This window comes from Alosa sapidissima, chromosome 6 (assembly GCF_018492685.1).
Source record: "Alosa sapidissima isolate fAloSap1 chromosome 6, fAloSap1.pri, whole genome shotgun sequence".
In the NCBI taxonomy this organism is placed as follows: Eukaryota; Metazoa; Chordata; class Actinopteri; order Clupeiformes; family Clupeidae; genus Alosa; species Alosa sapidissima.
In genome coordinates this window covers 24,277,247-24,292,868 of record NC_055962.1, presented here as the reverse complement: position 1 = coordinate 24,292,868, position 15,622 = coordinate 24,277,247, and the positions used below count along the sequence as shown (strand labels likewise).

At 43.0% G+C, this 15,622-nt stretch overlaps 1 protein-coding gene across 4 annotated transcripts; it reads right to left on the bottom strand.

Moving 5' to 3' along the window:
- Window positions 1-705: 705 nt before the first annotated feature.
- On the bottom strand, window positions 706-15,028 carry dnajc5ga (DnaJ (Hsp40) homolog, subfamily C, member 5 gamma a). Of its 4 annotated transcripts, XM_042094356.1 has the most exons (7): window positions 14,808-15,025; window positions 10,300-10,424; window positions 9,818-10,031; window positions 8,389-8,548; window positions 6,304-6,389; window positions 4,758-4,800; window positions 706-3,428 (listed from the first exon to the last, which is right to left on the bottom strand). In XM_042094356.1, the coding sequence occupies exons 2-5, from the start codon at window positions 10,413-10,415 to the stop codon at window positions 6,307-6,309; spliced, it is 573 nt and encodes a 190-aa protein (XP_041950290.1). In that variant the 5' UTR covers window positions 10,416-10,424; window positions 14,808-15,025; the 3' UTR covers window positions 706-3,428; window positions 4,758-4,800; window positions 6,304-6,306. The 4 variants fall into 4 exon arrangements, with proteins under 4 accessions (XP_041950290.1, XP_041950291.1, XP_041950289.1 ...); XM_042094357.1 differs by lacking the exon at window positions 4,758-4,800; XM_042094355.1 differs by lacking the exons at window positions 4,758-4,800; window positions 6,304-6,389 and having other exon boundaries at window positions 10,300-10,421; window positions 14,808-15,028.
- Window positions 15,029-15,622: the final 594 nt, after the last annotated feature.

The window sequence follows — 15,622 nt, the reverse complement described above, 5'->3', positions numbered from 1 at the left end:
ATAATGAATATCTAGAGGGAGTTGAGCCTAAGAACTTAATGAGCTTAGCAGTGCCAAGTATAGCGCACAGTGCAAGTGTAGACCAATACAGACCGTTTCTGAGAAAACATCCATTCATGCTTCACCAGTCCTGGTTATCTCTCGCTAGGACCTGTTGGCCTGTCTGAGTTCACTGCTAGTGCACTACTGAAAATATTAAGTAGGCTACATAAATTAAATTTAGAATATTAATTTAATGTCTATCCATTAAATGAAATAATATATTAAATATCACTATTCTTGTTTACAATACCTTTTTATTTTCTGCAAACACTGATTAAAATGAAAATGAATGCATGTGCAAAAAAAGGAACCGATAATGTCTTGCCGCAGGCAAAGCCAAGAACAACCAGTCCTCCACCACTGTCCCCTCCTTTCACTTCTGTCCTTTGTCAACGAGGAGCTAATGAGGGTATTTCTCTGGTAGATTCACAGGACTTCTCAGAGATCCGCTTCACACGGTAGAGACAAGCAATAACAGGCTCTGGCCCACAGGGGCCTGCTCATAAAGGCCCATTCTTCACTCTGTTTGAAGCTCCATGTAGAGATGGCCAAACACCCTGAAGCCCCCTTCTCCACTGCTGTCATTGACAGTGTCTTTTCAGCCAGCGTACAATTGCCTGCCGTTCCCATACCACACTTAAAGAAACACACACAAAGGCAGTGTTTAGAAATCCCCCCATATTTTTTATTCATTAAGATTTTTCAATTTTATAAATACACATTTACAGGTCTTCTGTCCGTTTAGGACTTGTAATGTTATGGACAGTAACGTAAAGAAAGCAATGACAAAAAAAAAATCTACAATTTTAGTGGGTGAGGACCCTATAGTTAGTACTTGCTCTCTACCTCTGGCTTGGCTGACTACAGAGGCCTCAGTCCTCATGGCTTGGGCCAGGCTGCCTTTGGGGAATTACAGGGCAGTCTGATCGCATGCCATCAAAGAGAGCCTAACCCTGACCTTGCATGTCAGGGCTCATATCTGCACTACCCCATGTACACACACACACACACACATATATATATATATATATCTATACACACACACACATATGCTGTAAGTATGGAGCAATGCATTAAAAAATGTGTCATTTTGAATGTTTAAGAAATCACCACGTATTTGAAATATGGACACGATTCGTAAAAAAAAAAAAAAATGCATCCACAGGAGTTCAAATGGCATTGCCGGTGGCCTCGTGACAAACGCTACACACATTTACAGTAGCGAGATTGGCAGGGCTAAGGTATTGGCCTGCTCGTGGAAAAAAAGATGAGATTTACATTCCGCGAGCCAAATGGCAAATGGATCAGACTGGGGCCGATTGAGCGCCGGAGATGGGGAGGGTGATTGATGACAGGAGAGCCTATGAGCGAGTCCCTGCTGAAAAGACATACTCACAAATCAAGTTCCGACGAGGTTTAAAAAAAAAAAAAACTAATAAAAAAAAAAACTAATCAAACAAATGGCTCCTTAGATGCCAGAAGAGTGAATGCACTCTCTTCTGATATGCAACATCTCGTACACGGCACAGTCAAAGATGTGGCGGGGCATCAAAGCCTTCAACATCATAGCCTTGACTTGTCTAGCATGAGAATATTAGCATGTTTGTGTAGAGTACCGACCGAACTTAGAATCTGCCTTTACTTTTTCAGATACATTGTTTTTTTTGAGTACAATGATATATTTTTGGCTTGACTTGATATCAATATATACTCAACAGTCAATCACTGGGGGGTTAATAGTGGTTTTCTACTTCAGACTTGGACCAAAAGTCCAGTTGCATTATTAACAATTAACAGCTGATACAAAGTTACAGACATGACAGACCACCTCAACCAATGACAACGAGAAAGGCGTGAACTGGACACAAACACATCAAGATCACAGACAACTGCATATGTTTAAGAGCAACGAAGGAAGTCCTTGCATAATAAATACGCTTTGTCTTAAAAATGTACCGAAAAACAAAAGATGAACAAAACCCAGCAATGCTTTGAAATTTGGCATGGTATCTCTCTAGCGGTTTAGACCTCATCTGCTGCTGCCTACATGAGAGAGAGAGAGAAAAAAAAAAAACTGCATACTAATCTGAAATGCACATGACCAGAATTTGCTAAACGGCAAGATGTCAGTCTGCAATCTACCGGTAATCAACAAAATAAAATGTCAATTCCAACACCATGGAACCAAGTAAAATCTGTGCATATGTCATACTAGTATTTAAAAAAAAAAAGAAATTGTGATCGTGTAGTGGTGATAAGAAGACTTCTGTTGAAATGCAAACAGGTCAGACATGTCTTTGGGAGTCAAAGCTTCGTCCGATATACAGGGAGACTTTGGCCGTGGCTCCTAAAAGGCTGGTATACCAGAACACCTTCTGTAGATGACCATGATTATGTAGAAGTCCACTAGAAGTGTGTTGACCCATAATTATGACCAGTGCTTTTCTCCACCTCGTTCTCTCACTATTTGCTGGTGTCCCTACTTTTTGCAAAGGGTGATGGATGGCTGTCGAGTGTGTGTGAGTGTGTGTGTGTGTATATATACTGTATGTATGTATGTATGTATGTATGTATGTATGTATGTATGTATGTGTGGGGAGGAGTGAATATGTGTGTATGTGAGTTTGAGCACGTACCAGATCTGTACAGTTAAAAGCATGCACTATATGTACGGCATGCACTTTTGGCGAGCCCTCTCTTTTTTTGGCCACTTCCATGCTAGTTAATCAGGTTGGCCCCCCACCAGTTACAGACTGACCCACAGAGGACAACAGAGGAGAGAAGAGAAAGAACACAAATATAAAAAAGGAAAGAATACCCTTTGCAAGCATAGCCAACTAGAGCAGAACTACTTACTGGAACCAGAGGGAAGAAAATAAAAACATTAAGAGTCAGACCAGGTTCAGAGAAAGGTTAGATTGCATACACTGTATGTATGCTCACGTCAGTGTGTGTGTGTGTGTGTGTGTGTGTGTGTGTGTGTGTGTGTGTGTGTGTGTGTTACATGTCCATGCAAATGGGTGAGAGGAAGTGAGAATGGCAGCATTAAGAGTCCTTGTCTCTCATGGCAACACTGCCAACTCATTAGCCAGTGCTTCAGTTTGGGGAGATGGCTCTAGTGCCCACACCCTTGCATGGACAAGGGGGCACCCCACCCCACAGGACCCGCAAAGGGGCCTCGCATGTCTGTTGGTGGCGTGGGGTGTCATGGCATTGGGGCTGAGTTGAGTTGGAGGAACTAGTTCCAGGTCACGGGGTCGGGTAGGGTGGGGTGGAGGATGGGTCTCACTTCTGGTTGGTATAGCTGGGCTGACTGGTTGCAAAGTGGGTGGTCTCCGAGGTGTTGACAGTGGAATGCGGTTGGATCACAATAGGGGCTCCACGAACTGCAGTGTGGCAGAGAGAGAGAGAGAGAGAGAGAGAGAGAGAGAGAGAGAGAGAGAGAGAGAGAGAGAGAGAGAGAGAGAGAGAGAGAGAGAGAGAGAGAGAGAGAGAGAGAGAGAGAGAGAGAGAGAGAGAGAGAAAGAGGGAGAAAGAGTGAGTGATTGAGAGAAAGAGCATGTAGAGGGAGGGAGAGAGAGAAAGAGGTGTTAAGGCATGAAAAAGCTCAACATCTGTCTGATGTCGAGTAGAGGCAAAATCAGGCTCTTCAGGTGGTGAAAGGTGTTAGGTGACATTTACCAGCAGCATGCAAAGAAGAGGAAGCAGAGCACAAACATCAACAGCCAAATCATAAACAATAAAAATTCAATTCCTATTTTGAAAGGGTGGAAACCACAAAGTCACTATCTACATAGCCAAGCATTTCATTATTTGCCATGCAAACAACATCTTTTGCATTTCTGTTGTGGGTGTGCTGTGCGCAATACTAAAGGTCTACATGCACACTCAAGCAAGCAAGGCTCAAAGGACAGCACAGCAAAGAGCATCCAAGGCCCACAGGACTGACAGATGTTGAACGTTGAAGACTGAGGCACTCCTTGGCCTGACCTCTGACCCGTGTTGATCAGCCACTGGAAGATGACCGGAAGGAAACTCCCTGCTCTTAGGACACATAGCTACATAGCTAAAGCGCTATGTAAGGGATAATGTATAGAACACCGGTCATTATGGGGAAAATAAGTCCCGACAGGGCGAACCGAACCCCGACACGCCAGCGGAGCGGTCTTGTTTCGCCCTGAAGGGACTTATTTTCCCATATCGTATACGGCTAATTGCCAAAACGAAAAAATAAACTCCACGATATGTCTCTTTACACTTAATTGTTACCGTTTCGTCGTGGCTTTTGCTGAGAAACAAATAGTTTGCAACACACGCTGAACTTGATTCAAACATTCTTTAGAACACAGCTGATCAACCGTCTGCTTTCACTTTTGAATGAAGTTCCAATGCAAGAAGTGACCGGAATACTTGCAGAGTGATATGATCAGCAGCACAAAACCCGTTGCCATTGACAGCGGTAATTATATGTTTGCAGCGGTAATTGCATGAATTTATTTTACCGTAGAACTATGGGAAATCCCATTCAAGCCAATGGAGCGTTCTACTTGTCTTGTGAAGAGCCGTGTAATAAATGAATGTAATGTGTGTGTGGTGCTCTGTGGTGGGTTGATTTCCGCTTTGAGGGTCTTGGGAGTGCTGTGTATTCAGCACTGCCTGTCCCGTGGGTGGAGGTTCAGCCTAGCAAGCGCGGGACGAGTCGAGATCAAACCTACCTCCCCTCCCCTGATGCAGGTCATCCTCACAGTCACTTGTGTCCTGTTAATAAGGGGTCATCCGGAGCACAGCAGAGAGGGGGACAGAAACCACAGAGATCAAAGCTTAGTGCTTTCACTTGGACTGAGCCAACAGTGGAACAGGAAGGAGTCAGGGAGGGTAACAGGGACAGGACGGGACAGGGGATGGTGCGCTGCTAATGAAAACAGCGGGGCAGTGACGCTGATGAGGAAGCTGTGAGATGAGGTTGACATCGACACATGGTTTACCCGTAAGGGAGCAAGCAGTGAGGGGCTTGCTCTTTCAAGGGAAATGTTACACAGCTAGGTTGGTGTTGAACTTAGCTACAGGGACAGGGACCCCACCTTGTGACATTCCACACACTTGAGCGGCGTTGACATGACAACTTCATGAAAACATGCACAGAGTCTGATAGAAAATCTGTCAGGCTTATAAATCCCTTTACCTTTAGACCCTAAGACCCCATTACATTTGTTTTTAGAATGAGCCTTGTGTGATCCGATCAGTTCTATATACAAATGTAAACAGACAAATCACCAGTCAGACACATTATGATCCATCACTCAACCCACTTGACGAACTGGTCCGGTATGTGTTTGGCCCCATATCTTTTGCAGTGTAAATGCTTATGTGTTGCCATGTGTCCCGGGCAATGGGAGTTCTAATGACTGACCACTTGTGATTGGATCACCCAACACACATTCTAAAATCAAATATAAACAGGTCCTTAAACTCTTGCCTTCACCTGTTATCTCTTAACTGCTTAGACTTATAATTCATTCAGAACTTATGGTTTGCATGATTCAATTTCCACTTAGGACCAACTTCAAACCTTTTGCAAACATCGGCACACCCACTCACAATCGCAAACAAACCCACATGTGTACAACCTTGGGGTCACTGGCAAGCGAAGAGCACGACTGGTCATTCACCTGCGAGTTCAAAAGGACCTTTAATCTCTCTCTCCTTCTCTCTCTCTCTCCTTCTCTCTCTCTCATACACAGAGGTGTCAGCACTTTCCAACATACTGCAGGTTTCATCCTGAGCCAATGACTCTGCTCTGCATGCAAATGAGGATGTGCTGCCTTTTCAAGCAACCCAGGAGTTGTCAAAAGCTGCCATGAGTCTCCAGTTCTTACTAAGCATAGTTTTAGAGATAAGAAGTCACTATGTAGCAAGCAACACCAGAGATGTGATCTCCATGTATGCACATCTATGAACTTTGGGTAATACAGACACAATTTTGAGTAGCGCAGACATAACATTTGAGCATTCAAAGCCAAATCACTTGAGTACTATAATAATGATGATAACAACAATGAAAAAATGCCATGCGGAGGACATAGATATAATGAAAGCAAAATGATTGTTGCGTTAGGAAAATGACCAAATATAGTGGCTACTAGTTAGAGAGATGGAGTGGTTAGATGAAACAGACGGCGGGTGTTAATGTGAAAGAGTGGTCAGACATACAGCAACAGACAAAAAAAAATAGACCACACGTAAACGAGGCGGGTGCCTTACGAGTCATTTTGACTCTGGTAGAGTTTCGCTGGGGTTTTCTGGGCCTGGACTGGGAATAGGCTGCACAATGATTACCGTTTCACCTCCTGGGCAAGAGACAAAAATAAATACATCAAAAAGTATGTATGATAAATGAATAACATAGGTCTTCAAACCAAGCCTACAATTACCTTGTTCAAAATTTTATAATTTGACTGACACTTATATTTGCAGCTTGTTCAAAACTCATACGTGGACGGCCTACTGTGTACACATCATCGATTACATCGAACTTCGATCGCAGTGCACAAAAAAAATAAAACAAAACAAAAAAACAAGGAATTGGACCTATTGCTTACGAGACATCCATATTACTCTCTGAGACTTATAAATGCCACTGCAAGGACATACTCCTCGCAATCTGAATGTCAAAACAGCTCCAATGCTGAGAGCGAACCACCATCAAAGGCTGTGGAGGGAGTTTAACATCAATGGGGGCCCATCAGGAGTGTGACGTGCCGTATAAGCCAGTGGGCCAACGTGAGCGAGGGCTTGCGGTCTGGAGCAAAGGCAGGCTCCCACATCACAGGCTACTCCATCAAGCCTGGGGAAGGAGTTCACAGCAGACAAATCCACAGAGGAGGGACAGCCATTATGAGCTCCTGATGAGCCATCACCATGTCTCGTAGCATATGTCAACAAAGTTAAGCTGGGGGGGGGGGGGGTAGTTTCAAGACATGAACACTACATTTGTATATACTGTGTAACACTGTGGGACAGATTTTAGCAGATCAACCTCAAATCTACTGAAGTACTATAGTTGTCCTTTGCTATTTTACAGCTAGAATAGTTTCTAGCATTGTCTAAAATAAAATCAGATCTTTTTTCACTATTTCCAATAGTGACTAACAGTATTATTATATATATTTTATAATTGTAATGACACTATAACTCATAAACACACCAGAATGTTTTAGGGTTTTATGTCTACAATAACAAACCCAAACAGTCGTCACTAAGTTTACCATTCAGATGATGAAATCTTATAGCATTGAATCCATAAACACATTTGCGTAAGCAAAGGCTAACGAGTTTCGAGTTTAATGAGTAAACACAACTGCAGTTTCAACTGCCAGTTAGCTTAGCCCGGTGTTAAGACAAAAACAGGCCCATCATTAACTCTGAAGAACATCCAGGTGACATAAATACAGATGACTCCAGCTTTTAGGTCAGCCAGACAAGGCTAATATGTAAGATGGTCTAGTGTTTCTTCCACTTGGGAGATATCAGGTGTACCGTTTCATGTACCCCCTCTAAAGGATCTGACAGCACAGCAAAATGGCAAACACTACGCTGGTGTGTCTGTGTCGCTTCCCTTTTCAGCGCCCATCTGCGGTTCCCCTTGGGCAACTCTTCTGTGGCACATCCGCTCTGAGTGGAAGTGACCATGACGAGTGAAGCGGAAAAAGAGACATCGGCCGGAAAAAGCCCTGTGACTACGGGACGCCTGCCAAAGGTGCACTCGCCGAGGTCCAAACACTGGCAGAATACATCCCAGAGTTCCATCTCCTGCATCCTCTGTAATACCAGGACCACTTCTAGCCAATGGTAGTGCCACCAAACCTGCAAAAGCTGTAACTGTATGGGACTTTGAAATAAGAGGACTTATGTGGGGACCACTTATAGCTTTGATCGATCAATCGATTGTGGGAAGTCTGCCATAGTGAACAAGGTTATGATTAACCATTGCATTTTCCTATTTGAGTACACACAGGTAGTTCGAGCTGCTTCTTTATGGGGTGTTGGACTGACCCCAAGAACACAGGCATCCTTGAGCACTGACTCTGTCTAAATCACTCAACAGTACATTATGCTTCTATAATACACTGCAATTTTATGACTCTCTCCTTGTCTTCAGAATGAGACACTTTCAATAATAATAAAAAAAAAAACTTCCAAATGCCCAAATGGACTAAGCAACTACGACTGTATTCTACACCAAAAACAACATTAACTACCGACCTAAAATAGCAATTCTACAGTATGAGATTTACTACAAAAATTATCACTGGACTCAACTGGACTGGTCTCTCCTGCGGAACTCACCTCCGCCCTGCTCCTCAGCCTTGATCTGGGCCTCCAGGTCCTCGGGGTTGACGTACTGGTAGTTGTCGTCGTCCTCCGGAGGCTTGCACTTGCCGCAGCAGAAGCAGCAACAGCAGCAGCAGCAGCAGCAGGACGACAGCGTGCAGCAGAGGAAGAGCGCCTGCGGGAGACAAACGGCGCACAGGTCGTCAGGACACGGACACTCCTGGGGCTCCATGACCGCCACGCTTTGGGGGGGGGGTGAAGTGGGTTTGGGGGGGGGGGGGTCGTCCGGGAGGGGGAGGAGGTTGTCAGGGTCGAGAGCCAGAGTCACTCTCGCTTCAGTAACAGGAGACTTTCCCCCCCGAGCCAGTGAAGTTGCTCAGCCAAGCTGTAGGGGGTTTTTGAAAGCATATCGGGTCTTAATGCAAGAGAGATAGAGAAACATTTTGACGATAGGCTGGACTTATGTAAGGCTATTCCATTTCCGGTAAGTCCTGATGCTATTAAATCGTGACTTTGTACATCAAAGCTCAGTGGACACTAACAATTCACATCATACATCATAAGCTCGCTCTACTCGTGTGTGTCTCAGCCCTGTACTCAAAAATCAAAGACTGCTATTACTGCTAATCACGACTAGGACAGCAATAATACGCCTGTCCCTCACAGACTAAAATTTTTATACGAACAAAGCAGATTATAAATAGAGCTATTTAGACCTACTGTTGAGACATGGCTCAGTCCTCTGGCATGAGTGGACAGGCATGAGAACAATACCCTGCTGTCCCTCTCTCGGTAGCCAAAGGTCCATTTTGAAAAGCCTTGGTATCGACCACAATATGAGGCCCTGTCTATATAGAGTCTAGAGACTTCATCCATTGCCAATAGCACCATTAAACTGAACTGAATTGAAATAGTGCATCTTAGGTAATGTAACCTTAATGTTAAGTAGTTATGTGAAGTCAATCTGTCTTTCAGATCAAATAAATGTACTCTCAGACATTTCACATTCTTAATCAAAATACTTTTATTCTAAGTCTTTTGTAGTGCGAGTAAGTTGCAAATTTGTAGCAGTTTGTGTGCTGCCTGAAATCAAACCTATTTTACTGTTGTATTCACCTCTGATATCAGTTGAGCTGCCTGCGTGACACAGGCTACTAAGACTAAGGTAAAATAAGGCCATTACTTTTACTGTTACAGCTGGTTAAACAAAGCTCATATAATAAACAAGCAGCTCTCGCCTTCTTGACCCCTTATTCAGAGAGCCCTATTGATACAGACCTAAGCATAAATGACCCCTCAATGGACTAGCTCGGAAAACACACACACAAAACGATTTTGTTTCGCTAAAATACAGTCAACTTTAATTCTAAAACTGGACAACATGGCATGACACACACACACACACCAACGGGTAGCTAATAACAGACACAGAGCATTTTCTCACCTTAAACCACCACTTGGACATGAGGAAGTAGTACTTGACGCTCTCCTCGCCAAACTGCTCCGACACGTACAGCCCCATGGAGCCATACTCGTCGTAGATCTTCCTTTTGGTCTCGTCGTTAAGGATAGAGTTGGCATTGTTGATCTCCTTGAACTTCTCAGACGCCTCTGGATTGTCTGGGTTCTTGTCTGGGTGGTACTTCAGAGCAAGTTTCCTTTAGACAGGGAGAGGAACATCAGTGGAGTCTGGGCACAGGCTTTGCCAATAGATCTTTTTTCACAGGAGCCATTCTGACATAGTATGGGTAATACTAATGACATTCATGAAGCTTACGTTTCATTTCATTAGAGCAGAATCAAAACCTAAACTGTTGCCATTAGTAACACCACTTATTTTTTAATGTCAAAATGGCTGCTGTGAAAACTGCTGCAGACAAAAATAGTTTTGAGGTGATTGGGAAAGGAAGCTGTGGCTAGTCTCACCTGTAGGCTCGTTTGATGTCGTCGGCAGATGCCCCTTTCTCCAGTCCAAGCACCTTATATAGGCTGTCCCCCGAAGTGGACAATTTCCGCTGAGGCGGCCGGTTGGGCTCTGCCATGACTGACTGCTGCAAAACCAGAGAGGAGAGACATGCACATTCATTCATGTAACGTGACATTTTTTGGACTTCGTCGTTTAGCAGTCTCTCTGAGACAGTCAACTTGGTACAGGGACAGTCCTCCTGGGGCAACTTGGTACAGGGACAGTCCCCCTGGGGCAACTTGGTGTGATCCCTATCTACTAGACCATCTCCACCACTTTCATCCAGAGCCACTTGCAAGAGAGGTAGCCTCCATGCAACACTTACACTAAACAGAGATCCTCTGCGTTGCCAGTAACCACCAATTAACTAGTTTCATGTCAACCTAACAGGTGCTGAAGTGTTACTAGGTACAGGCAACCCAGCGTGGTGCAATCAGCAGGGCAAGTGAAGGAAATAGTCCAGGGAGCCATGCGGCAACTTACAGAAAGGTCACACAAACAAGGCAGGCAAAGGGGAAGTGCAAACAGGGAGCCAAATCTGCTCCCTTAATGAGGTCATTGGCTACAACAGCGTTTCTCAAATTATGGGCCACAGACCAGCACCGTACCTGCCCGGCACTTCGGTCACTCGTCTGATCATTTGCGGCACAACTTATCATGGAATCGCGGGCCGACAGAAAATGCAAACTACAATTTCGGCCATCGGGAAACACTTATTAATTTGGTGTCGTCAAACATAGAGGCATACAATTAAGTAATAGTGGTAACATTCATTCAATGCCTGTGCACATTCACGCGAGAGAAACTGAAACCACTTGAGTTGCAAAGATAATGTTGGTAGGCTACGATGTAATAATATTTAACAGAACAAAGTGGATTATTGCAATTGTCTATAAAAACGGAGCACAGAGACTGGGAAACACACGGCAGATATAGCATTGAGTATTGTATAGAGTCAGATTTGAAAAAAAGATTTGAAAAACTCAAAAGCTATAGCCTAATTATTCTTCCTGTATAATAAAGAACTCCAGATCAGTGATTTTTGCCTATCTGCTCCACTGTTTGCCATACAAAAAAGCTGGTAGTACGTTTCCTGAAACATTGTGTAACATTTAAATTAAATTCAGTAAAAAGCATGTAAATATTTTCTCAATTTGCCTACCAGTGTTTGATGCTTGCATGAGGAAAACTTCACAAAACAGTAGCACCCATATAATTGCTGTTGTTTTGGAAAGTATTTCTAATGTACAGCATGCATCATGCAACCATGCTGAGTAAAGCAATGAAAAACCATTGTGTTTGCAATTTTACATAAGTAAAGCAGTCCTCTCCCCAAACACTATCTATGATTTTTATATTCATGTCATCCAGACAGTGATGCTCACCAATCAGGATTGCAATGCTCTAAATGCACTACACATGCTCACGAATCAGAAGTGGCCCAACTTTTGGGATATTTGGAACATTGAACTGAAGCTTGACTTTCAAAATGTATATGGCAAAATCAAGTCGCAATGTCGGTCAGAAAAATTACAATTAGATACTCCCCAAATCATTCGGCCGTAATTCCAGTGCAAGATTACTTCACTGAATTCTAAAACTTGACTACTACTAGGCCTAATTGCATGACAGCAATCAAACATTACAGAGACATATAACATTACACTATTGTGTCACAAGTAGCCAATACAAATGTCAAACACAACAAGACATCTGAATGTACACGTTATAGAGATCTATCAGAAACCGGTTTCTGCAGCACTGGACAAATTCACACTCAGCAGCCCAACTTGTTCACACAGCCAGTCAAACCCAAAATAATTCACTAGGACTGAAACAAGGAAATTCTGCTGAGCGATACAATGGCTAAAGCCAGGGAACTCTTGTAAAGCCTGAGGTAAAGACGATTACATTTTGCTGATCTCACAGATTACTTGTCCAAGTCAACGCAGGGTTAGCACCATGCTAGCCTCTATAGCATGTCTCTCAACAGCTTCAAAGATGTGTCAGAAAGAGAAAACATCTCTACATTTAGTGGAGTGTGGTGGTGGCGGCGTGTATGTGTGTGTGTGTGTGTGTGGGGGGGGGGGGGGGTGAATGAATGTCTGGCATAATGACTGATGTGGTTGTGGCATTTGTGGCTGAATTAAAGACTTCAATATATGTGCAGGCACCTTTAATTCTTACCCCAATTATTCCTTCTGCAGCCACTTTTGCCCCAGACTGAACCTGGTCAATCCTTGAATAAAAGATTTCAAGCGGGTTTAAGAAATGCCCTTGTTCATGTACTTTCAAACCATGGATAAACAAGACACTTAGCCAGTAAAGCCACTTTACAACAACATTACACCCTGGCTCCATAGATTACACAACCACGGTTGCCATGTCTATTAACTTATATTGTCAATTTCTACAAATGGACCTGCATTGAGGCTTAAATCATGCTGATAAATATGAAATATTGTATTACATTCATCAGATTACCTCCAGGGGTTTAAATATTAATCATGTCCTATACTGAATCTCTCTGATAACCAACACAATCAATAACACATCCTGATTTAGACAGCAGTGTATTGCGACACATCAAAATCTTAAGGGCCTCGTACAAAAATATTGAGGACACCTTGCCTCGAAAAAAAGTGTTTCTAATTCTAATAACTGAAAACCATCTGCATATCATACACCCACACGTCCATTGGTCAATCACTGCTAACAGGTTGAGCTAGCTTATGTCATCCAGGATAATGATCGGGATGATAACCCACATGTCATGTTACAGTAATATAGCAGCCCTAAGCAAAGCTTGGGAACGTGTATGAGCCTGCCTGCCTGCCACACAAGCTCTGAAGTAACGTTGATGAATTATTGTTATGGACATCAACTCTAGAGATTAATCATTATAGGGTTTCTTTGCCTCATAAGCCCTATGCCATGTGATTCTCTATTATACAGTCTGTACAATAACCTTGGGCTTATTGGATGCTCCAACAATGATGCTATTTGTTAAGACTCACAACACAATGTCAGCACTTCACAGCTCAAAAACTCCTACACATCCCTAGGCTCTAGAATAGTGGAAGTTCTCCACTCTAAAGATGATCCTGAGCGACTGTACTATCCTAATGTTGAAAAAAAAAAAAAAACTCCCATAAAGATGTACTACAAATAGACATTTCATAGTTACTATCAAACATGCAGGCTGTGACCGGCATACTAAGAGATTCATTTTGCTCTTCATAGTTTCAGATTTGCCTTGCAGTTGCATTCTGTATGGTTGAGTCATTGTTCACATCCTGTAATGCTGTACAATATTATATCTAGAGATATTAGAGTTATGCTACAATCCAGTATGTGACCAATAAGTCTTTACCAGGACACTATCTGACAAGACACCAAAACTTCCTTGATGCACTGATCAGTATAGCATTCCATGTGAAGGCACAATCTGGACAAAGTGGTGAGATGTATGGTGGCTCTTTTATATATTTTATAAGCCAGCACCCCTGATCATCTGTCCCCTTCAATGCTGTTGGCTAGAAAGTTTGACAATACACATGATTCCAAACTGTGGAGACATCTGCAAGATTAGTCACGAGATTAAGTTTGAAATAAAATCGAGGTTTTGAAAACATGGTGCTTACATTTAATAACCCGCCAAACATGCTCTGCATTACACGTTTTTTGGTGGTGGAGGATGAGGTTTGGTGACCATATTTGCCCAATTTAGTCCATCATTACTCGCTCTTGTAAACACTGATGTCCCTTGCAGAACAATAATCCTTCACTAATCCTCACATCGGGAATTGCTTTAACATCCTGTTTCTTGCTTGGGTTTGTATGGCTGTGCGTTCATGTTAACCTTTGTTTATTTGTAACATAGACGCTAGCTTGCAAGCTTCTCTCTACTAATGGTGGTCTACTTGACTGTGTACGCAACGTACCATGGAGGTCCAATAACTTTATTTATTCATTTGTCATCTGTTAACGTTGTATACACAACGGAGCACATAAACAGAACAAACAGGGTAACCATTACCATAAATAGGCGATGACATAACAACATAATCCGCGAAGTTAACCAAGTAGCTAGCAGGAAGGCTAAATTAGTTAAGTTTACCTTGGAGAGAACTAGCTACTGAATCACATGCAACAAACACCAGTGTATTTAAGGTTAGCAATTGGCAACTGGTTATCATAGTGAGCTAACGTTAGCTAATCAGTAAAACACCCTCCAACATCTCATGCTAGGTAGCTATAACAATAATAAACTGTAACAGCTCGTCAAATCTGTCTAGGTTACGAGGTAAACCGGCGACTAGTATTACAAGGACGCTGACAATGCAAGTTACAACGGCGAGCAGTTTTAGCTGGCGTTCAGCTGCAAAAACGGCTAAGTTACCCGGGTGGCGGACGCAAGCTAGCGCGCTTCATCTAGGGAACACACCCGACTCATAGCGGTACTTACCTTGTGCAAATTAGATGATTTGATTTAAACTGTAGCAGGGGCATAGAGACAACCGCTTTGTATTAAGACCCCCCTCAGAAGTATCCGTTATTTGCCAAAGTACCCTCCGCCTGAAGAACCAAATACAGTGGAAGAACCATGCGAGAGAGAGACCGCTACACACGAAAAGCAGTCACCACATCGTTCGGTTGATTGTTGCATGTCACGCCCGCTGGCAATGCATTGTGGGTAAGATGAAAACCGGTACCTCGCCTACTAGAGAAGAAAACCGTACCAGAGAATGTCTAATAAGGGGAGAACTGCCACTCTCGGAAAACTTCCGGTTTCTGAACTGGTTGCAGTTCTTTCTGTGGTTCCACATGAGGGCGCTCGTCCACGAGTGCAGAATGCATGGAGGTCTATGGAGCTGTACCCCTCAAACTCCCCTTTTCTTGGGATATAATTTTTTTTCAAGTAATTTGAGTATTGCATTCGAAAGGGGAGGTAAAGAAAATACACTTGGTTGAGTATTATATTTTTTAAAGTCACTTAATTGTTCTAAAAAGCCTTTCAAATGTGTAAATGATGTCTTTCATTAGCACAATGCTAGCGTGTTATGTGCAATAACGACCCAACCTGTAAGAAATCAAAAGGACATAAGTACTCGTTCATTCAACTTTTGACCTATAACCCATGTTGAAGTTATACAAACTACAATTAAATCTGAGATTTGTCAACGACAATCAGGTGAAAGAGACACATTTAGCTGTCTAGCTCCATTGACTCCCATTCATTCTGCACTCATGGCGATCGCCCCCAGTGGAACTCTGGTGGAA

What these genes read in the sequence shown, in the direction of transcription:
- dnajc5ga (XM_042094355.1), bottom strand. Translation starts at nt 10,415, where the DNA reads ATGGCAGAGCCCAACCGGCCGCCTCAGCGGAAATTGTCCACTTCGGGG. An exon ending in GACATCAAACGAGCCTACAG is followed by an intron (nt 10,032 to 10,299) that starts GTGAGACTAGCC and finishes CCCTGTCTAAAG; the next exon opens with GAAACTTGCTCTGAAGTACC. An exon ending in GGCTGAGGAGCAGGGCGGAG is followed by an intron (nt 3,429 to 8,388) that starts GTGAGTTCCGCA and finishes GCCACACTGCAG; the next exon opens with TTCGTGGAGCCCCTATTGTG.